This window comes from Pavona decussata, unplaced genomic scaffold (assembly GCF_977016875.1).
Source record: "Pavona decussata unplaced genomic scaffold, jaPavDecu1.1 SCAFFOLD_21, whole genome shotgun sequence".
NCBI lineage: Eukaryota > Metazoa > Cnidaria > Anthozoa > Scleractinia > Agariciidae > Pavona > Pavona decussata.
This window is the reverse complement of record NW_028145444.1, coordinates 5,351,847-5,375,649: the sequence shown is the minus strand read 5'-3', so window position 1 is coordinate 5,375,649 and position 23,803 is coordinate 5,351,847. Positions and strand designations below refer to the sequence as shown.

At 39.7% G+C, this 23,803-nt stretch overlaps 2 protein-coding genes across 2 annotated transcripts; both read right to left on the bottom strand.

The window, feature by feature from the left end:
• Window positions 1-3,342: 3,342 nt before the first annotated feature.
• On the bottom strand, window positions 3,343-5,376 carry LOC146486411 (uncharacterized). The gene has a single exon (XM_085097259.1). It carries the CDS (start codon window positions 5,374-5,376, stop codon window positions 3,343-3,345), a length of 2,034 nt encoding a protein of 677 aa, XP_084953385.1.
• A 192-nt stretch (window positions 5,377-5,568) lies between these two features.
• On the bottom strand, window positions 5,569-7,730 carry LOC146486410 (uncharacterized). Its single transcript, XM_085097248.1, has 3 exons — window positions 7,311-7,730; window positions 6,438-7,182; window positions 5,569-5,969 (listed from the first exon to the last, which is right to left on the bottom strand). Exons 1-3 carry the CDS (start codon window positions 7,728-7,730, stop codon window positions 5,569-5,571), a joined length of 1,566 nt encoding a protein of 521 aa, XP_084953374.1.
• Between the last annotated feature and the right edge of the window lie 16,073 nt (window positions 7,731-23,803).

Here is a 23,803-nt window from a genome sequence, read left to right as displayed (position 1 = left end):
TAAGTAATATTTTATGTAAGTAAAGAAAAATAAGTGGAGGTTTTCGCCGCTCTCTCTGGTTCGATCCCGAGAAGAGACTTTCGGGGGAGGAGCGCAGGCTCATTTCCTAAACAGCTGCTGGTAATTGAGCCTACCAAAATCTCAAATACTTCAGTTGTAAGGGACGGACCATTACGAAAGTTATGGGGGTGGGGAACTTTAGAGTGGCATGAATTTTTTCGTTAACATTTCCCTTTAGGCCAATGCGGGAGTATTTTTAAGGCTACTCGGCGTGCATGAATTTTTTTCATAAGATTTTCCTTTGCACAAAAATATTTATTTTTTTGTACTTCGTCCCCACCCCAGAACCTTTCTAATGGTCTGTCCCTAGAGCCGGGGGATATTTCCCTATAAAAATTGCGCAGCGCGTGGCAGAAATTTACAAAACACTGGAAGAGGTACAAGCATTTCTCATTTGTTTTCGGATCAATGGTCTTAAAGTCATTGAAAAGTACCGCCAAAGCTCTCATGACTCTTGGAGTCTCTTCCTCTTACTTCCCTTTCTGTCTCTTTAACTCCAGGGATGAGAAGAAGAATAACCCTGGAAAGGGGCTTGAGGGCTCCGACACAGGTGTGATTGGCATCCATATTCATTTCTGGAGAGAAGTGATATTTTGCTTATTTAGATATAAACGGAGATGGCGAAGGTGCACTAGGAGATTCTTTTAGTTCTGATTGCACAGTCCTCCTTTATTTAGTGACGATTTTGCGATGTTTTGCTGGCGACTACCCTAAAGGAAATAACTAAAGAACTCCGACATGGGCGCGATTGGCATCCCTATTCATTTCTGGAGAGAAGTAATATTTTGCTTATTTAGATATAAACGGAGATGGCGAAGGTGCACTAGGAGATTCTTTTAGTTCTGATTGCACAGTCCTCCTTTATTTAGTGACGATTTTGCGATGTTTTGCTGGCGACTACCCTAAAGGAAATAACTAAAGAACATGTTATAATTCATTTTTACAATACCGTGTACAGCAACACGTGACTTGAAAAATGTGACAGGTAACACAACACCAAAATAAACAAGATGAAGTGGCTTCTTCGTTTTCTGTGTTTATGTGAGGATTATTTACTCCCTATCTACAAATAGTTCTAATGAACAAATAAGTTAGTCTTTTTTATGACATGTTTAAACAAGACGGAGGGTTTTACTCTAGTTAGAACTGCGCAAACTTGGAACACGGAACACGACATACTGGTCAGTGAGTAAACAATTCTAAAATGTATATAATTAGAAATTTGCGATGCGGGAAATCTAATTCCCAAGTGAGTACTATACTTTTCTAAGATTATTTTAAACTCTGATTTATTTTGTTGTATCTTGTTACGTTTTGGAATTAATATCGCGTAGCATAGCCAAGGGACGGACCATTTAAAATGGAATAGTCGATGGCCCGTAATAGCCTCTGTCATTTCTTTATATTCTAAAAATAAACTTTATACATTTTATGGTTAATTTCTATCATGCCTCAAAATATCTACTTTTACTGACATTGTTTGTTTGCTCCATGGTGCATTTTGAAAGCTTCTTTAGAAGCGTTTGGAATTAAAATGATTGATTTTTTTTTTACCTCGGAACCATCCGCGCTAGTTCATCCGACCCGATTTCATGACCCTTAGCCCTCCCGCCCCAGAATAGCTTTTTTATTATTATTGGACGGATAATTTCGCTTTATTAGTCTCTCAGATAGCAATACTTGTTTATATAACAGAATTTCCATCAATTCTTTGCGCTTTGACGGGCAAGTGATAACTTCCGCATAATTTCCTCCTCGATTTGCATATGTTTTCCTTTGTTTACATTCCACGTTCTTGTCGCGCACGGCGACTTGGGGGGCTCAAGTTAAAATTTTATTACTCGCAAGCATTTTAACTTGCAGAGCTGAAACTTCAGGTATAATTAATAAAATAACAGTTCTTTTGTTTAGTATAGTATTTTTTTCAATCTATGACATACCAGGATCGACTTTTGGCGATTGAAGTTGGGCGTTATTTTGTTTGCCAAAACAACACACAATCAGGGTGCACACAATAAAAGACAGAAACTATATTACAATAGTTATTTTGCCAAACCTTTTTATGAGGTCTTAAAGCTTTGGATGTCTGCTAAACACATGAGTAATATCAAGTCAATAGGAGCTTTTGCGCGCTTGTACTGTTTCGATGAAAATTGTTAAAATTTGCACCCATTTCCCGAATAAAAAAATGTATTTTTAGCGAATTTTCGAACTTTTCTAAAATTCTCAAAATGTAAAGCGCTTGGGGATTTCTTAATATCATTTCTTGAAATAGTTCACCCACAGGGATGTTTGGGTGGTATCAGCAAAAATTCGAATTTTTAGAACTGATTTGAGATTCTCGATATTTTCCGACATTGGCTCTCAAGGCACATTCCGACACTTTATAGAGACATACTTATTGCATTTGATGAAATGAAGACTCTGTACAATTATGATCAAGGAACTGACACCATTCTCTTCAATAACAAAGACATCTTAGTTGATGGGAAACCGCTATTTATAAAGGAATGGTTTACCAAGGGTATCCATACAATCCAACAACTTTTTAATGAAAACGGTCAATATCTAACTTTTCAAGAATTTCAAGCTAAATATCATTGCAACACAAACTTTCTCCAGTTCTATCAAATCTTGAGTGCAATTCCTGTGCGTTTGAAGAACACAGCGCAAGTCCTAGGGTAAAACGTGATCTTCAATTACAGAGAAAACTGGGAATCTTTCTTACTGAGTGTGGCGACCGCTTTTCTTTCGAAGAAGGGCGTGCGGAAACGACGATTACAAAGGCCAAAAGTCTAACATAATCCGTATCGGCTCTGTTTATTTAAGTCACTAACTGAGATCAGGCGATCACCGAAAGGCAGAAAATCAACAAACATACATACAGCTTGAGGTAGTCCTACTGTTGAACCGCAAACAAGATCGTCAAAGACTGTAAGGCTACTAATCTGCACGGGTTGCGTGAGAAATAACTGTCGCTTCGAGCGAAGCTTAAACCTAGTCAAGACGTTCAGCGACGTCTCAGCTCCACGTGGAGCTTTAACAGTCCCGTATGAAAAGACGTCATGACACGTGATGTGTCTCGTTGCGTAACGCAATGCCTAAACGGTTGAGAGCCCGTTACATGGCTCCCCCAGACATGGTAAAATGTATGAAATTACAGTAAACAAATATGAATAAAACTAAATGTTCTCAGAGTTCACTAAATAAATGTCTCTCTTCCTGAGAATTGTTCTGGCTCACCGACGGGGTCGTACTCTGGTCATTAAGGTCTACTCCAAATCAACCGTTACTTCTATCTTCATCTTGTCGGTAAATCAGGATCAACTTGTGGATAGGTCTGTCAAACACCTTTCTGGTACCGGATCGAGTGACAAGCAGACGGACTTTACGAACCAGGCCATCATCGCTGGGCAAAACTTCGGTAACTTTCGCAAGTGGCCACTGGTTTCTGGGGCATGTTTCGTCACGGATCAAGATGACATCACGAACTTCACTGTTAGGGCTGGTTTCGTTCCATTTCTGGCGTTTTTGCTGCAGCATGCAATATTCTCGTTGCCAGCGACCCCAAAACTGTTCCGTCAGGTACTGCACTCTGCGCCACCATTTCTTCGTGTAAAGATCTGGCCGCGAGAAGTTTCCTGGAGGTGGTAACACCACTTTAGCTTTAAAGGTGAGCAGGTGGTTCGGTGTGATTGGTTCAGGCGCATCTGGATCTGACAAATTGTCGATCGTAAGTGGGCGACTATTTACGATGTTTTCTGCTTCTGTGAACAGAGTTCGTAGAGCTTCATCATCTAATTGCTGGGCATGGTCTTGCAAAAGGCTTGAGAGAACTGCACGTACGGTGCGAATAAGTCGCTCCCATATGCCGCCCATATGGGATGCAGTTGGCACGTTCATTCTGAACTCGATCAGATCGCAATCTTGTGTCAGGAGAAAGTTCTTAATTGCATCAGTATTGACTTCTTTCAAAACAGCACTGAGCTCGTTTTTGCCTCCCACAAAGTTTGTTCCTCTGTCGCATCTCAGTTCCCTAACTTTGCCTCTTCGATTGACGAAGCGTCTGAGAGCATTGATAAATGAATCTGTTTCCATTGTGTTTAACGTTTCCAAATGAATGGCTCGAGATGATAGGCATGTAAAGATTATACCCCAACGCTTTAGTTCTTTTCGACCCTCTTTGATGTACCAAGGGCCGAAAACATCCATGCCTGTATACGTGAAAAACGGGGCAGGAGTAAGCCGTTCTTCAGGAAGGTTAGCCATCTTTTGGACTTGAGCAGATCCGCATAACTTGCGGCAAGTAACACATCTCTGAGGCAGATAGGAGATAGAAGAACAACCATTGATTATCCAGTAACCGGCTTGGCGAAGTGCATTGTGGGTCATTCCACGGCCCTGGTGGTGCTGGTCTCTACTATGTTTCACTTCAAAGGCTAAGGCAGCTTTCTTGAGTCGACCCCCCACTCTGAGTAACCCTTTTTGGTCAAGAAAGGGATCCAGTCTGAACAGTGTGCTTGTCTGTTTCAACTTTTCGCTTCTGACGCGGGCGCTGTTGCGGTTCTGGAACATGTGGTCACCCTTATTTAGCTTTTGGAGAACCAGGATCTCTTTCTCGAAGTAACGTAACTGCACTGACTTGAGAATAACTTCTTCTGCTAAGTGCATTTCTTCCACCGTTGGCGGGCCAGCTACTGGTCGTTTATTGTACTGCTTGTTAGGTCGAATCTTTTCAATCATTCTCTGGATAAAGCTGATGCTTCTTTTCAGGCGGTCGAGCGCTGAAGAATGGTTGAAGCATTCTAGTTCTAGAACTTTGGGGAAGAGTTTCTCTTCTTTCCACTTGGTAACTTCGTGGTTCGCAATGAGAGCCGTTGCTTTGCATTTCTTTACCTCTGGGTCTTCAGGATTCAAATCAGGAGCAGGGTCATGGTTCACCACCGACAAATGATTCTTCCAGAGGAAGTCGGGACCTTTGAACCACACTTCATTTTCCGAGAGTTGTTTGGCAGTTATGCCTCTTGACGCAATATCAGCGGGGTTGTCAGAGCTGGAGACGTAAAGCCATTGTGTCGGATCTGAGCTGTCACGGATTTGCTGCATGCGGTTTGAGACATACGTATGGTAGCGTCTTGCTTCGTTGCGTATATAACCCAGAACGACGGAGGAGTCAGTATAAAACACCTTCACTAGATCGAAGTAGTTTAAATCTCTGCTAAGCATTGACGCCACATTGACTGAAATCACGGCTGCAGTGAGTTCACGACGTGGAATTGAAATAGACTTTAGTGGTGCTACTCTGGCTTTACCCATAAGGAGGCTGACATGTACTTGATTCGCATTGTTTACAAGGCGCAAATAGGTTACTTGACCCAGGCCTACGAAACTGACGTCGGAGAAGCTATGCAGTTCTGTGGTGACTGGTTCACCAAAATTGCTGGGTTTGACACATCTTGGGATCTTGATATTCTCTAGAAGGGGTAACTCTGATCTCCACTTTTCCCATCATGAATGAATGTGGTCTGGTACAGGATCATCCCAATCGATGCCATCACGGCACAGTTCCTGGAGTAACTGTTTCCCCACTAAAATCACTGGCGCCACAATGCCTAATGGATCGTATACTGAGCTTACGGATGATAGAATCCCTCGGCGAGTGAGAGGTTTGTCTTTAAGCTGAATACAGCATCCAATCGTGTCAAACTCTATGCACGAGTAGGTACCCAGTGAGTGTAGGACAGGCAGAATATCATGCCGGAGATCCAGATCCTTTAGGTCTTTTGAGCGATCTTCAACAGGTAGAGCTTCCAACACTGTCTTACTATTACTTGCAAACTTGTGTAAGCGCACATTGACGGTTGCACACATGGCTTGAGTTTTCTTGATAACCTTGATGGCACCTTGACCTTCAGGCGTGTCAAAAGACTTTAGTCCATCGTCCACATAGAAATCATCTCGTAGGAAATTCGCTGCTTCCGGACCAAACTCTTGTCACCCAGCTTCAGCTGTCATTCTAAGACGAAAGTTGGCAACGCCCGGCGAAGAGACGGCCCCAAATAGATGGACATTCATGCGATACTCAATGATTTGGCCGTCCAGGTTGTTATCGTTGAACCACAGGAATCTCAGGTAGTCTCTGTGTTCAGGGTTTACGTAGAAACTATGGAACATCTTTTCTATGTCGCATGTCACTGCTATTTCTTCTTTCCGAAATCGTGACAGTACACCAATGAGAGTATTCATCATGTCAGGTCCTTGCAGGAGGAGTTTGAGAGACTGATTGTCGAAGACAGCACTGCAATCGAAGACTATCCGAATTTAGTCAGGTTTCTTCGGATGGTAGATATCAAAATGCGGAAGAAACCAGACTTTGCCTGCTTCGGTCTTAAGTTCCTCTGATGGGACGGCACTGGCGTGATTTCTGTCGAAGAGGTTTTGCATAAATTCGGTGTAGTGGTTCCATAGTTCTCCATTTCTTAGGAACTTTCTCTTGATGCCTAGTAATCTCTTCAAACATTGTTCACAATTATTTGGCAGAGAAACAGTATCTGTTTTAAAAGGCAACGGCATCTCCCAGTTTCCCAAATCATTTTTGTGTATGCCAGTGGTAAGGATTTCACTGAAGCGCTTGTCTTCTACGCTTTCACCTTTCTCAGTGCCTGGGATGTTTCGGGCATGATAGAGTTCACTATAATCCAACTGCATCATCTCTCTTATTTGCTGAGGCGAGGTAACGTCTTTAAGGTGCTGTCTTGTGGCGAAGGACACTATGGACTCTTCTTTGAAACGGTTGCTTGTTGGCACAGTGAAAACATTCTGAGGGCATTCACTTTGTACTGTGATGCAGTTTACTGAGGTACAGTTCAATGTTTCTTCTTCTTTGTCGACGCACACTGGACCAATGATCGTCCAGCCGAACTTGTATTCTTCAGCCCAAGGTTCATTATCGCTGCCATAAATAATGCGCAGTGGCTGGAATGCTGAAGGAATGTTACCGCCAATTAATAAGCCTATCTCCACATTGGGATGGTAATGAATGTGACAGGCGATTTCTTCCAAATGCTTCCAAGATCTGGCTATTTCTGGTGTCGCAATGTCTCTTTGACTAGCTGGAATATTCTATTGTGAATAAGCAAAAGGAATCTTGATGGACTTGTGACGATTTTCGGTGTCTTGGATTCTAGACCATTGACTTTCTTGGTGCGGACACTGTTCAAGCCTGTGATCGTATTGATTTCAAGGTTCACTTCTTGGCCTTCGACCTTAAGCTTCTCGAGAAGGGGTTCAGTGATAAAGACATCTGTTGACTGATCGTCCAGCACTGCATAGGTGGGTACCTTTGCCGAGGGATTGTCTTGGTGGAAGACTTCGATCAGGACTATTCGAGCACAGGATCGTGCTGGCCGTCCTTGCCCGCAAACTTGAGAACAGGCGGAGTTAGTTTGACTGGTGTCCTTTTTCTTTTGTCTGGTCGGGTCATGCAGTATAGTAGCGTGCATCTGCTTGCAAATCTTACATTCTAACTTGTCTCTTTTGCAGTCCTTCGAGACATGTTCGTTAGAGCTGACACATTTTAGGCAGATCCTGTTTTTCAACAAGAAATCTTTGCGCTCCTCATAGCTCAGTTTCTGAAACTGTTCACAGTCATTCATAGCATGAGATTTCATCTTGTGATAGAAGCAATAAGTGTTAAGTTCCGCAGGGGTGCTAGGGTCTGGTTTCTGAGTTGCAAAAACATTCGATGTTTGGTTTAACTCGACTGGAGAGGTTACTTCACTATCAAGTTCTGTGCCACGGTGCTGGTTAAAGCACTGCCTGCAGATCGTTTACCAGGTGTACGGTTGGAGTTCTTAGAGCGGTCTGACTGTGTTGAGCTGCTCGCTCCTGAAGTGAGAGTGATCTGAGGAATGTTTGTCCGTTCAGCATGATAACGTACTTCCAGCACAAAGTCTTTAAAGGAGGGGAAAGCATCTTTGCCATGGCTTTTCTGAAGCTTTAGCACCTTGTCTGACCACTTGTTCTTGAACCAAGCAGGAAGTTTTTCAACGAGGCTTTGGATCTGTGACGGGTTATTGAGAACTCCTAGGCCGCTCATGTGCTGACTTGCTATCTGAACTTGGTACAGAAAGTCACTAAATTCCTCTAAAGCAGCAGCGTCATATGGAGGAATCTTTGGCCAGTTCGCCAATCTTTTCTCAAAACTGGTACTAATAATCGCAGGATGACCAAACCGTTCCTTGAGAATTGTACGTGCTTGCTTGTATGCGCTGTCTGGGTCTTGAACAAGGTACTGCAGTTGTTCGATAACCCTTTTGGCTTTACCATCCAGATATTGGTATAATAAGTGCAGTTTCTGCTGGGCTGTGATAGGTATTGAATTGATTAAGCTGTCGAACGCGTTCTCCCACAGGAAGAACTTTGTTTGGTCTTGCTCATCTCCCTTAAACACATCCGGTTTAGCCTGCGGTAGCCGTTGTAGCTGTGTCAATCTGGTTAAAGTGTCACTGAAATCTAGCAGGTAATCTTGTGGTGGAAGGGTTTGAACTGGATCGGGTGATGGAATAAAAACTGGTGGATTTCCACAAAAGCCTCTTGAAGAGGTGAGACCTGGTCTGTCCGTGTGGGGTGTGGCAAAGGTTGTTGGGACATTAGATCCAAAGCTAGCTCTCGTGTTTGTACTGGTATAGACCGTTTTGCATGAAGAGGACGTTGTGTTCTGAGTTAGGGGGACCTGTGTTCCAAGGCTGAATCTAGTGTGTGTACTAGAATAAACTGTGTTACTGGTGGGAGACGTAAACATTGGTGAGGCACTTGCAGTTGGAAATGCTTGAAAATTCCGCGGTACTGAAGGAACAACTTCTGGTGTTAACGTAAGCCCTTCATTATTGTCCCTCAGGAAGGCGGGTATAGGATCGTACTGTTTGGTTGGCAGCAAGGGAGATTGAAAATCGTCTGCTTTGTCCTCTTCTTCCACAGTTTTCTGGTACATGGCCTCTTGCGCTCAGACTTCTCCAAGTTTCTTTTGAATTTTTAGCTGCCCTAACCTTTTCTCTTGCTCTGCGATGACTGTTGAAAACTTCAGTTTCTCTTCCAAGGCCACTCTTTTAGCTCTTACGTTTATCAGTGTGTCCCTGTGTGAACTTCCGCTTGATAGACTTGACTTTCGCGAGTGACGAGATTTTTGAGAGAAAACAGAGTCATTGTCCTCTCGAACCCTCTTAATTTCATTTACAGCTGTAGCACGAATGGACTTCCATGTATCCAGCAAATAGGCTTGCTTTTCGGTAGCACGCTGAATTTCAGTTGGGTCATTCTGAAAGCTCTATCCACTCGTCAAATAATCGTAATGCATCATTTACTTCCTTTGTAACAACGGTGATTTCAGTTTTAATTTTACTTGTGTCTTGACCAGAGTGTACTAATTCTTCGAAGCTACTCAGTCTTGCGTGTAATTCGTGATCTTTGGATAACGCGGCGGTTTTCTTCAAGCCACTTTGATACTCCCGGCCTTTAGCCGTGAGAGTCCTGGACCTAGTGTTTTTTCCCGTAATGTCAGTAATTTTACTCGACGAAATTTCAATTATTTTTGGACGCGGCGACGCATCTTCCAACGAAATAAAGGGCACATCACTAACCTCTGTTCCTGTTAAGGCGACATTTTCTTTCCATGTTGTATTTGGCATGTCTCTAAGGTTGCTTGGTTTGATGAGGAATTCATCTGGTGTTAGTCCAATTCCAGGGTCACTTTGTTGATCTTGGTAATGTTTTTGTGAATCCATGTTTTTTTATCCGTGAGGAATTTCCAGTCTTTGACTGTGGCGACCGCTTTTCTTTCTAAGAAGGGCGCGCGGAAACGACGATTACAAAGGCCAAAAGTCTAACATAATCCGTATCGGCTCTGTTTATTTTAAGTCACTAACTGAGATCAGGCGATCACCGAAAGGCAGAAAATCAACAAACATACATACAGCTTGAGGTAGTCCTACTGTTGAACCGCATACAAGACCGTCAAAGACTGTAAGGCTACTAATCTGCACGGGTTGCGTGAGAAATTACTGTCGCTTCGAGCGAAGCTAAAACCTAGTCAAGACGTTTAGCGACGTCTCAGCTCCACTTGGAGCTTTAACAGTCCCGTATGAAAAGATGTCATGACACATGATGTGTCTCGTTGCGTAACGCAATGCCTAAACGGTTGAGAGGCCGTTACACTGAGCGAAACTAGTCAAATCAATTTTGAAACGTATAGGGCAAGAGACTATTATCGCCTACTTCTCGTTAAGAAACACCAATCGCCTCACACTGGCCCAGAAAGATGGAAAAGAGATATTTCAATACACACAGAGAATTGGACAGATGTTTTTAAAATGGCTTCAAAAATATGCAAAGAAAATAAGTTGAGAGAATTTCAATTCAAATTTATTCATAGGATTGTCATCACAAAGAAAGAACTCTTTAGATATGGGATAAATACAAACAGTGACTGCATTTACTGCGGTGAGCCAGATTCCATAAATCACACTATTGTAGACTGCGAATTTACAAAAACCTTTACAAACAAAGTCATTTATTGGTTTAATAATCAGAATGTTTCTAACTTTCAACCAGATACAAAGGAAATGCTTTTTGCCACCTTTAAGCACCCAACATACAAGAAGCTAGTGAGAAAATTCAACTGCACCCTCCTCTTCATGAAATTCTATGTGTATGAAAGTAAACTAAAGAACAATTCACTTGTACTAAACGAATTTATTACTAGAATCAATTATAAATACAAAGTTGAAAATTTGTAATTTAACACCTAAGAAAAACTAGCAACGTGATTATGCTCCTCATAAACTTTACAGACTACTGTATTAAATTAAGATCAGAAATCGTTCCTTCTCCCCCATCCTCATGCTATTAACCTTTTTTCGTTTTTTTGTGTGTTTTGTTTTGTTTTTGTTTCGTTATATTCAGAATTAATTTATTATTTTATTATATTCATTTTCCTAATGTATGTAACACCTGGTGTAAATAAGCAATGTTTATTGTAATATCGGAGGCCATAGTAGAGTACTTTGTCGTTGCAGTGTGTAATTTGTTATACGTGTAATTTGTTAAAGATGTGTTACTTTAAATAAATATTGAAAAAAAAAGTCTTATTGCTTGTCTTGATATTTCCCATCTTTTTCAGGGATTAAACCGATCTATCAATAATGAGTTTTTCTACTTTAAAATACGCAATTTGCTTCTCTCATTTGGCGGCTTTCAGCACAGGATATAACTTTTTCCGGATTTCTTGCACCTCTCTAGGAAAGTCATCAGAAATTCCAAAGTTGCAGCCTTTGGTAAGATTTTTGATGAAGGACTTGATAAACTGTTTGTTGTGAAAGTCGGAGAGTTTGACAATGATAGGACGTGGTTTGACATTCGGGGAGTTAGAAGACGCTTGACGCAATGATAGCCTATGAACTCTGTCGAAGTGAATATTTACTTCATCTTCCTGAGGAACCAGCTTTAATGAAACTAATGGAGGACATCGTGCAAAGCAGAAATTGGCAGCAGACATTTGGCTGTTCATGCCTACAACAACCACGTCATGGAAATAAATTTCTTCAAACCTAAGCAAAGGAGTACAATAACAACAATACCTTTATTTTACAAGGTAAATGTTCTTAGCTAATCAGCTACTTTACAGACATACCACGAAAATACATAAAACTAACAATGATAATAAAAAGAGAGAATGGCTTAAAATTGTATGTGCAGTTAAAAAATATTAAAACTAAAAGCGGATCACAAGGTCATTACATAAGACATGTAAGGACAAAGAATCGACAAAACAAGTCAAGGACAATGCTTAGTTGCAGAAACAGAAACTTTGACTGCTCCATTCTGATTGGATGCGGTACTGAAAATGTGGGCTGGGAGCTGAAAATGTTATTTTTGTAAACTAATCCCTGCAAGAAACACACAGATTCAAGCCGAGAAATAATTGTTAAATACATGACGTACACTATACAGATTGAAGAAGACAGCAGAGCATAGGAAAATTGTACTTCAGAGGAAGCAAGTAATGGAAAAAAGAAAGGCGTCTGTACCTTTTCCTGAGATTGCAAGCGACAGATCTCCTGGCAAAGTCACCAGCCATGTGAAGCTACAACAGTATGCAGAGAAATTTGGTGAAAAGGCATTTACCAAAGTTTTCACAAAGAATCAGTTGCAGTCTCTGTGCAGGGCTTATGGCATGAAGGTCACCACCAGGGCAACCAAGTCTGCACTGACTAAAGATCTCCTTCTACTTCTTAAGGAAAGTGACAGAATGCCACATCCGTACTACACAGATGTACTGTGGTCTCGAGTCAACATCAATGAAGAGAACCAAAGAATTACATTGAATATCTCTAGAGCTGACTGAATTGAAACATATCGAGGTATTTACTTATATTTATTTAATATTAATTTACTTAATATGCCCTGGCTATTAAAGGAGTAGTGTCACAGGGAATTTCACTGGCATATTGCAGTTGCAAGTGCACAACCACGTACTGATGCGATAATTTTGCAACAGTCTGGACAGCTACAAGCTAGCCTGCAGTTACAGACTCGTAATTAAAGTCCATGTGCTTACTCTTCGTTTACATTCACCGTTGAGTTCTACCTGTGCTAGTTTGAAAGTGTTTGTGTTTAAATCATATTTTTCCAAGTGCATAAAACTTTTTGTTGTTTCTATGATTGTGCGGTTTCAAAGAGCGCGCACAGAAAAGATAGCGCTGTTTCAAGAGAGCATGGACGGCTCTTAAAGGTGGTCCTTTGATGTTCAAGGTAGCAATACTTCTTTCCGAAATATTTTTCAGATTTTGTGCACTTGCTTCATTTGCTTGGAGGAGAGCTGGAATTTACCCAAGACAGATTGCTGCGGACAGCATTACCATAAGAAATGCATGAAAAGGTGGATGAGAACACTCATTAGGAGCTGCAACAGATGTCCACATTGCCTGCAGGAATTTCCAGCACCTTGCAGTGCGTCGTACGAAAGGGAAATGACAACATATATGCAGGAATGTAAAGGACTTGTAAGTATTGTACTTATAGAGTGAAAGTGAAAACTGAAACTAAGCGTAGTTAAAGCGAATCTTAAGTACTTAAGCAATCCAATGAATTAACCCGAACCTATAGCTGTGTGCGTATAAGTAATGATTGTTCTTTGCACATGCAGGTTCTACTTTCGACACGTAAATTAAACCTGAGCAATTTTTTTTCCTTTTAGGTTTGTACTGTCACCCACCCAGGTGATGAAATCGTCGACACGTGCGTAATTTGTGCGTATTTTTATAAGGCACAGAGTGTCTTTCAAAAAGAAGAAATTTTTTAGTTTGTTTTAAAGTTTAGTGGACTGTTCCTGCAATAATTATACTTGCTACCGTTGTGTTACTTATACCCATAAATTAAATAAATATTATTTTTTCATTTAAAATTAGTACGTATCTTGTATCGTTTTTAATATTTCCTTTTCGTGCTTTTAAAGTTTTCAAATTTTGTATACAAATTTTCCTATTTATTGTTATTATATAAAAAAATTTCAAAGTTTTTCTATAGATATTTTGCAAGGTTTTTATTTCTTTTTCACTGCATGCTACTGTATATTCATTCATGTATTAAAGTTTATTCTTCTCTCATAAACAATTGTCTCCTTTATTGTGTTTGCTAAGGGTTAACAAAGTTTCTTGATACGCCATGGGGTAAATGGTGTTAAATTGAACTTTTGTTGGGTCTAACTTACGCACATTCTGGTAAGGTTTAAAAAGCCAAGGGAAAATTGGGTAGACGCTATAACCTACAATTAAAGGGCCAACAGAAACACCGGTTAAATTTATGTAAGGGCCTTGGAGAATGTCGTTCCTTAGTACTCTACCATAAAGTCCACGCATTCACAGTATCCTGGCGTCGTGAATGCTACCTGGAAAACCTGCTGATATATCTAAAAACGGACCATCGAAGGCCACAACTGCTTGGAGATTCATAGAGTAAAAATGCTTTTGGTTGAAATAGCTCTCTTTATTGTGCTTAGGAACCTTTATGGGGATGTGTGATCCATCAATTGCACCTAAAATCTGTGGTATGTTGAGCAGAGTGTTATCAGAGAATTGCTGAATGGCTTCAAAGGTCTCTTGCACTGATGCAGGAAATGTAATCCAATCTTCATAAAGTTCATTTAAGACGTCAATAAAACTGTTTATGATCTTGACAGCAGTAGACTTCCCAATTCCAAACGTGGAGGCAACAGTTCTGTACGGATTCCCGCTGGCAAGACGCCACAATGCCACTGCGAGTCGTTTCTCTATGCTAACTGCTTCCCTGAATCGAGTATCCCTACAAGCTGAAATGTTCGTCAAGACATTCTGGAGTGCTCGTGCCAATAAGGGTCGTAGCTGTGAATGAGCACGTTTAACATTAGATTAAACCACCCTTGAGGTTGTGGAAGAGATCACACTCGAACTGGATGAACATCGGCGTCAAAGTGTACAGTGGATGTAACCAATGTCAGCACCAGTAACACTTGCCTTCTTCGCTGTTCAGCAGCCATTAAAATTCTCAGCTTATTTTGCATTTTTCTGCGACGGTTTACAACAGTAATATCACTGGATTCCAAAGTGTAAGTGTTTACATACTTGTACCTACGATTTTGCCACAGAATAAGATATGCATGTTTGGCTTTATAAATTCGATTCAGAGCAGCCTTCCAATCGATCGACTCTTACGCCGGAGCACGTGGACAAGATTGACCCAAGATTGCGGCTTTTTCGTGGAATGTAACACGATCGCTTCTGAGATATCTTCGCTGCGCAAGATTATACTTGATTGTACTTGAATCTTTCGAATGAAAACTTCAGAAAAAGCATTTCCTCATTTAAAAAACGTACAACGTTTACGGTAGAATTCGGCAAGGAACCAGGGAAACATTTCAACCCATCGAATCCCGGATGTAAATGACAAGATTGCGCAGTACGCTATACAGACTGGAAATCATCTTCAACAGAGCCATGCAGATTTTTTAATGTAACTACCCAATGCGATGGCCAACCAATTTCAATGCTCAACAAAAGTTTTATTGAAAATCCTCGACTCAAAAGTGTTCTAGCCTGCACTTCCTAACCATTGGTTATTTCTAGTATCAATGCCATATTTTTCTGACCTAACGGATGATGCTGAAAAAGAAAACATTGCCACAAGTCAAGAGAATTCAACTACACGGAGGGACTGCCAGAATGACATGAATTAAGGAGAGAGTTGCAAGGGTGAGCTGTATATATAAATAAATAATTAAACAAATCATACAACTTGGACAGTCATCCTGACAGGAACATGGATGATATGAGCAACACCTAAAATTCACAAGTGGGTGTAACTTTCAAACCACTATAATTCTTACCTTCAAGATTTACAAGTGGTTGGGAAAAAACATTTTCTCCCATTTCAGATCAAAACAACTTTCAACTGGTTACTTGTAGCAAACTATAATATCAATGCCATATTTTTTCTTACTTGACAAATGATGCTGAAAAAGAAAACCCTGCTCCAAGATAAGAGAGTTTAACTACACTGAGGGACTGCCAGAATGACACAAATGAAGGAGAGAGCTGCAAGGGTGAACAAATAATATAACTACTGTAGGACAGCAATCCTGAAAGGAACATGGATGATATGAGCAACACTTGAAATTCACAAGTGGGTGTAAGTTTCAAACCACTATAACAGTAACCTTCAAGACATACAAGTGGTTGGGTAAAACATTTTTCCCTCATTTCAGATCAAAGCAACTCTCAACTGATTACGTGTAGTAAACATGATTTGTAATTGAAAAATTATTTGTTTCCTTCTCTCAATAACCAAGAAAATGTGTGCATATGAAAGGCTGCCTGAAGGTGACAAAGAAAAAATCAGAGCAATCTTGTTCATCATGGATAAGTTTTGCATTACATGGGAAGCTTACATAAGCTTACCCAACAGGACAAGGCATTGCCCAGATCATACCTGGTGGAAGGTTGTCAAGCAACATTGAATGTATCATGGAGCATAAGTAAAACCCCAGGTGACCAACCAGGAGCCGAGTTACCGCTAGAAGATTTACTTAAGCAGAAAATACGGGAACATGTGAGCAAAAAATAACTTATTGAATAGATGTAAACAGTATGAGATTACATATCCAATAACTGAAAGATCATCCCAGGAATGCAGGTCATCTTTCCTTGAATATTTTTTTTTCAATAGTTTCTACTTCTCGCAATGGGCATGTAAGGAGCCATATCGAACAAGTCATGCATCTGGTGCTTGATTCACAAAAAAGACAGGTACTATCTTGAAGTAGTCATCAATTTGTGGGGTGACTTGGCTATGTTATTAGAAAAAATACACGTATGACACCTTATTCTGATTTATAATGTCAATGTTTTCAACTTAAGGTGCGACATGGATGTTTCCTGCACTAATTATGAAACATCCAACAGGAAAAGAAAACTGGGTCCAGATTGGTACAAGCAGCCTGGATGCCAGCATCAGCCAATTTTCAACATCCCTCTAGACAATGTCATGATTGATGAGCTACATTTAATGCTGAGAGTGATGGACCGCCTAGAAATTGGCCTTATTTTTGAAGTTCTAGATAGAGATGAGGTATGTTTTTCACTTTTTCAACTAACGTCATTCTGAGTAAAAGGTATTTTATTTGTCCAATTAAAAACAGTAGTTTGATATATTTACATCTTTTCAAGTCAAACAGAAAACAAAGTAAAACCCCCTCAGCAAGGAAGTCTACCTATCTGGATGCTCTCCTCGCCACAGTGCGCTCACTGGGAATGTCCCTTAATGTGTGGAGGCCAAAGGATTCTGCAAAGAAACTTGAGTGGACATCCCTACTTGGCAGAGAGAAGCGGCTGCTTCTCAGAAAGCTTCCATGTCATTTTACAAAGCTTTTACCACCAGAAAGAGCACCAGTGTTTCAAAACGCTGTGGACAGTGACTAAAATACTGCTTATAATGCATGTCACGTTGAACAGACAACTTCTGTTTGTCAGCTAAACTTGTTAGATAAACATAGAAAATTTGCTCAAATGCTTAAATCAAAACTTTTTTTCAGGATTTTCAGGAGATACTTGACGTTATAAACAAGGAGACACACTGATGAAAATGTGGACAATTACAAGACAAGGTCTGTGGGGGTATTCAATAATCCTGGCTTAAGGCTGCTTAACAAACTATTACATCTGAGATCACCTACAAAAACGACAAATCAGTACTTCAAATTACAAAAGCAAAAACATTTACCACCCTCTTTGCTACAAACAGTGCAATTTAAATTCATTTCTATTCAACAGGCTAGGAACTGGGGAGGTTACCTGTCACGAATGGCTGGAAGTGGACCAGGCTACACCACAGAAACCATAATCACTTCTTACATACATACCATCGTTTACCATGTCCCCACCCAACCATGCTTCACTAATGCACTTCAGTGGTCAAGGTCATCTTTTTCTTTGTCATTGTATAATTGAACTGAGTTAGAGAAGTTGTCTGTTACTGTACCAACAATGTGGGTATGTTAGCCTTGTTCCTTGAATATTGTAACCATGTACTGATACAAAAGCCTTACTATAGTTAGAATAAAAATTGAAACAAAACTTTGTGTGCCTCTTACCTATAATTTATTTGTCTTCTCTTACTAGGAATCGTAAAAAAGAATTATGATTTTAGATGATGTTTCCATCGCAAGATAAATCGATGGGATGCCTGCACCAGTCTCCTTTTAGTTGAAAAGCGCCATGAGGCACTAAGATCCTGCGAAAGACAACCCCGTCAATACGTCAAAAGGAATTCCAGTTTTTGGTACGAAAGAAGGAAACAAGACTCGGAAAGGAAAGTACCATACATTTCAGCTTTGGAGCAAGAAAAATATGAAGTTGCAAAAGCCCCTGATGAAGCTGGATATCCTCAGCAGACGAAAACCATAACACAGTCAGCCAATGACTTGAAGAAGTTAAAAATTACTGACCCAGTGCAACTCCTTGCAGATCTCACAGGGCATCAACTCAGTCTTCCAAACAAATCAAGAAAGCCTGAAATTATTTCAAAAATGAATGAGATAGCCATTTTAAGGTCTGAATAGCTTGTAAGCTTATGAAGGTCTGAGTATCTTGTAAACGCAAGTTTCAAGAAAATGTTTTTTTTCTGAGCTAAGACTTCATCAGATACATAAAGCTTTGCCATGTCAAACAAGAAATTTATTACTGTAAATTCATATCACATTCAGAATTGAAACCTAAGTTTAAAGAAAAGGACAGTTTTTCCAGAGAACAGCAAATTAATATAAAGAAGCTGGGCAACATGGAAAAAGATGCCACAATAAATTACTATGAGAATAAGTGAAATATAATTATCAGTACAGCAAATAATATAAAAACTCTGCAACATGTGGCAGGGCATTATTGTAAATTTACATCACATCGGAGAAGTTAAGATTTTAAAGCAAGACATTGTATTCACAAGGAGAAACGTTGAGAAAGGGTAGTTAACTTCTTGTAATAAATAAAATATTTGCCCGTAAAATAGAATTTTTATGCCTTTTCCCGCCTTTGTTAGAAATTAATTGGTCCGAGTGGTCCTCGGTCTTGGGGAGGAAGTAAGGTGCTTGCATCAGTCATATGATCAATATTATCATACCATAGTCATTCATCTCAGTTCAGCAGCGGATTAAGACGTGCTTTGGTTCTTTCAAGGTGAGGCTATATAATCTACAGGTTCCTGGTTTTTCCCCTCTATTACTCTTTATTGTGTTCTGAATTTTCTTTTTTTGGGATTACGTTTCCCTTCATTACGTTTATGTACCATTTGTTCCCACATTTGTTTTGTTTTGCCTTGCTTTATTTCCGGACTGTGTGCGGCTAATCAATTTTTCTGTTGGCGAGATGGAAACTACACTTTCTCCAAAAGTTCTCCTTTCAGGTCATTCTTTCGTACATCGATTAACTTATGACCTTAAGAACAATTTCGATCCGCGAACCTCCAAGACTTTTAACCTACAGGGTCAAGTCCACGTGCATTAACATGGCGGATGCACGGTCCAGAAATTGATTAAATATGACCTGGGCGTCACTACTGAGTTTGCCCCAGACATTGCTTTTCTAGAAATTGGAACCAATGATTTTTAAGTGTCAGTGCAGCCGAGGTCGTAGGTTCCGCTATTGATGATTTTGTTCGTTTCCTTTGCTGTTCCTTTGCAGTGAAAATCATTGGCGTCTGTGAGGTCCTCCCTCGTGGAACAACTTATCCACATGGGTTGGATTTCAACGAGGCGGTGCCGATTTTAAACAATTACCTGAGAGTTGTTTTGGGTAAGCAAGATAGCATTTTCTGTTGGCGCCATGTCAGTAATTGCGAACCCAGCTCTGATCCATATTTGCCCGATGGCATTCACGTGAATTCCGTGGACCAGTATTGGCTGTATCGCAGCTATCGAGGCACCATCATTAAGGCTTAAACAATGCTTGCTAAGTAAATTTACGGTGTTTGCGTTTGTCCTTTGGTACTTCCCCACTCACCCCTATTACTTTTCTTTATTGGTAGCTAGTGGTTTTTGTCTCATGTTTTATTTAACACTTTATATTACGCATCCTGTTTATTTGGGGACCTGTGTCACCGATCGCTTTTCTACAGATTTGCTGTTGCAGCGACCTTTGGTCAACCATGCTTGGAAGGTATCTCATGACTCTCTTAGTTCCTTATTGAACACATATGGTGAATGTTCAGGGCTTAAACTTAATACGGACAAAAAAGAAGCCTACTGGTTAGGAAGTTCCTATCGAAATCACGAAGCTTTCGATATTAATAAGGTGAATGAGCCAATTAAAATACTACGTATATTTTTCACTTATGATCAGCGTAAAAGTAGAGAGCTTAACTTCGACCTTTTAAGTTGCTAGCAATGGAGAAACTTAACATTAATTGGTAAAATTCAATTAGTCAAAACATTTGCTATGCCTAAGTTTATGTATCGAGCCTCCTTTATCTCTTTTGATAAGGATATAATTAAAAGCATAAATTCTGTGATATTCAATTTTGTGTGGAGAGGCAAAGACAAAATCAAAAGATTGGCCTTAATTAGTGAATACGACGACGGTGGCCTCAAAATGCCTCACCCTGAATCTTTAATTAAAACTCAAAGAATTGTGTTTCTTGCGAGGTATTTAGATGATAATAGTAGTTTTCTTTTCTCACTATCTTAAGAATGTAGGAACCAGTTTTCTGCTTCAGTCCAATTTCAATCCATTGCACCTACCCTGTAAACTAACTTTTTTTATAAAGAATGTCTTGAAGTTTGATCTGACTTTAATGGCAGTCACGATATAATAGCTACAAAACAGGACGTTTTAAATGTGATTATCTGGAACAACCAGAACCTCTTGATGAACAAGAAATCAACATACAACAAGAGAATAAAAGAAGCAGGTTTTGTGAAACTTGGAAATATTCTCTCAAACGACTCAAAATTAAAAAGGTGGGATGCTTTTAGAGAGAAAAATCTCTCCTTGTCAGATTAATTACTCCTACAAGGCATTTTTGCCGCCATTCCGCCAAACTGGAAACTGCTCCTCAAAGATGGAGAGAATAATAACAACCGAATTGACAAAACTGTTTCAGACGGTGTTCAAGATATAACTAGAATGACTTCAAAATCAATCTATTCCACCCTGGTCAAACGAATCCAGATTTCTCCGACTGCCCAATCTAAGTTTAATTCCGTATATAATACTTCAGGTACTATAGACTGGAAAAATATTTATCTATTGCCGGGTCGAGTCACTCTTGATACCAGAACGAGAGCCTTTCAATACAAAATCCTAAATCGTATTCTCTACACCAATAAAATCCTATATAAAATGAATTTGGTTCCTTCTTCGGTGTGCATCTTTTGTGGAGATCACGAAGAAACTCTTGAGCATCTTCTAATCAGCTGTACCTACACTAAAAAACTTTTGGCTTTCGGTTATTTCTTGGTTAAATACTTACAATATGAAAATTGATAAGCTTGATGAGGTAACAATCCTCTTTGGTATTTCCGATAATAACCCTGGGAACTGTTTGTTAAATCACATAATCATTCTTGGGAAATATACCATTTATTCATGTTTTTGTAAAAATATCAAGCCGCCTGTATCCTTACTGAAGACTAAAACATCTGAAACTCGGAAACTTGAATTTTTAATTGCAAAAAAGAATAAAATAGGATCTATTTATTATAAAAAATGGGAAAACATGTTATCGTAATAACATCTCAATAGATGGGCATCTGGTATTAATAGTTATATATGCAATTGTATACACGGACATTCTACCAAAAAAAAAAATTGATGTATAAGTATTTGTACAAATTATTATATAGGTTTATATTATTATATAACCACACCATAAATTAAATCTACCTGACTGTGAATGTAATGTAATGTTATTTTATAAATTAGCGTTAGTGTAATTAACTTTGTATTTGTTTGTATTACTCTAGTATTTGTGCTTTAAGTGAAAATAAAAAAAAAATGTTTAAAACATTTTTTTGCGGCTGGCGAATAAGGTGCATTGCATTTCTACAGTTTGTGCAGTTAACATTTCTTTTCAGAAGTCTCTTTCTTTGCAACCTGTTTATAAGTCAAAGTTTGTTTCCCATATCATTTGCAAATATAGGAGGACCAAGTTCTTCACGAAAAAAGTTGGGCATTTCATTTAGCGCGTTCAAAAGTCCTAAAATAAGTATTAAGCATACTTGGAACTCATCTTTAATACATGGTACATGATTAAGCTCTTCAGGTGTGGTCGTACTGTTCTATGTACGATTTGTGTTGAAAGAACAAAAAATGCCGGGTGTGAAGATAGCATGAGGCTGCTGGTGTTAAATCATTAAATCATTAGATGCCGATCCATTGTGAGAAGAGGAACGCCGACATCTTGGCATCTTTTCCTCTTGGCCATCGGCCCATTCTTCCAGGTGAGCAGAAAGAACAAGGGTGATCGCCACGTGTTCATGTTAATATCACGGGATTAACCTAATATGATCGAAAAATTAAGCGTTTAATCAAGCAGAGCAGTCTTTGTTTTCTTATTTAAGAAGTCCTGCAATCCACATGCCACAAAAAAGTCCTGGAACAAGGTGTATTAGGCATACCTGGAACTTTACATGGTACATCATTGAACTCTTCCCGTGTGGTCGTACTGTTCCATGTACAATTTGTGTCGAAAGAACAAAAACCCCCGGTGTGAAGATAGCATGAGGCCGCTGGTGTTAAATCATTGAATCATTGAATCATTAAATCATTATATCCCGATCCATTGTGAGAAGTGGAACGCCGACATCTTGTCATTTGTTCCTCTTGGCCATCAGCCCAATCTTCCAGGTGAGCCGAAAGAACAAAGCAGATTGCCGCGTGTTCATGTTAAGGACTTGCGATTAACCTAATAGACCCTAATACCAGCGAAAACGGGAACAGGACTTTTTATAAGCATTTCATCAAGCAGAGCAGTCCTTCTTGGGTTTCTTATGCCAGTCACAGCGTCAAAAGAAAATGTTGACATTCCGGAAGAAAAAAATTTAAAAGGGTCCCTGGCAATTGTCAGATTTTCCTCACGACGTGACGTCTTCCAAGGATTGTTTAAATTAGCATAACTTTGAAGAATTCAATGCTAGTTGGAGTAAGGTTTAGAAGATTACCGACGAACAAGTAACTCCTGACGATCTATTTGTTATGGATGATACAAGAGTAAGAAAGTGTAGGGTGTGTGGCTTGGATGGTCACACACTTATCGATTATTCAAACAGGTGTGGGTTTTGCGGAGAGGGAATTGATACTTGCGAATGCTTGAACTCTTGTTTAGTGAGCGAAGTTATGGCCTCACAAAACACCGCCCGAGAAGGAACGTACTAAAGGCAGAAAGTGGAAGGCAGAGACCAATGATGGGTAAGTAAAAACATATATCCTCTAATTCTATATAAAATCGCTTTACTAATACTCTAATGGGCAGTTCAGTTTTAACAGATCATTTGTTTTGTTTTTTGTTTAGCTGGGCATTTAATTTTAACTGATACAATTTAGGTACCCGATCTAAGGAACACAGTGCCAACAGGGGCAAAAATGATACCCTATTTAACGATCGAGAACCTTCAAAACCCTACCCTATCTCGTGGCACATACCTAAATAGCCCATATATGAGAGTTCCCCCCTCCCTCAAGCCTTGTAAAAAGGTCTTTTGCTAAGATTTCTGAAATTCAAACAGTTCAAGTATTGGGAAAGATGTTTATACGTTTATACAGCTATTTCAATTAAGGTTGTTGGATAAAAGCAAAAAGCTAAAAGACAAGACCGCAAGGTAACATGGGTAGTTCTTAATTTTTTTTTCGCAGAGGCGTGACAAGTAGGATGGAAGAAAACACTGTTAACATTTGTCTGCGCGTTTTAAAAGCAAAAAACAAGAATTCGCACGATTCGTATTCCGTTCGAAACGTGCCTCTCTTTGACAGTGTGACTAGATTAAAAGCCTACCTATTGGAGAGGTGCACAGAGGAACTCCGGCCAGCAACAGATTGTGACTTTACTTTTGGATACAGCGGTGAAGGAAACAAGAAGTTCACCATTACTTCGGAAATTCAACTTGCCGAGGCGCTTTCATTAGTGAAAAAGGGAATGGTTACGTTGTGGGTCGATCCACACTTAACTAAAG

Excerpts from the sequence above, each read along its gene's own strand:
- LOC146486411 (XM_085097259.1), bottom strand. The coding sequence starts at position 5,376 with ATGGGTAAAGCCAGAGTAGCACCACTAAAGTCTATTTCAATTCCACGT.
- LOC146486410 (XM_085097248.1), bottom strand. The coding sequence starts at position 7,730 with ATGAAATCTCATGCTATGAATGACTGTGAACAGTTTCAGAAACTGAGC. Across the intron at positions 7,183-7,310 it reads TTAAGGTCGAAGGCCAAGAA|AATATTCCAGCTAGTCAAAG; the intron begins GTGAACCTTGAA and ends TATTCACAATAG. Across the intron at positions 5,970-6,437 it reads GGAACTTAAGACCGAAGCAG|GTCAAGGTGCCATCAAGGTT; the intron begins GCAAAGTCTGGT and ends ACACGCCTGAAG.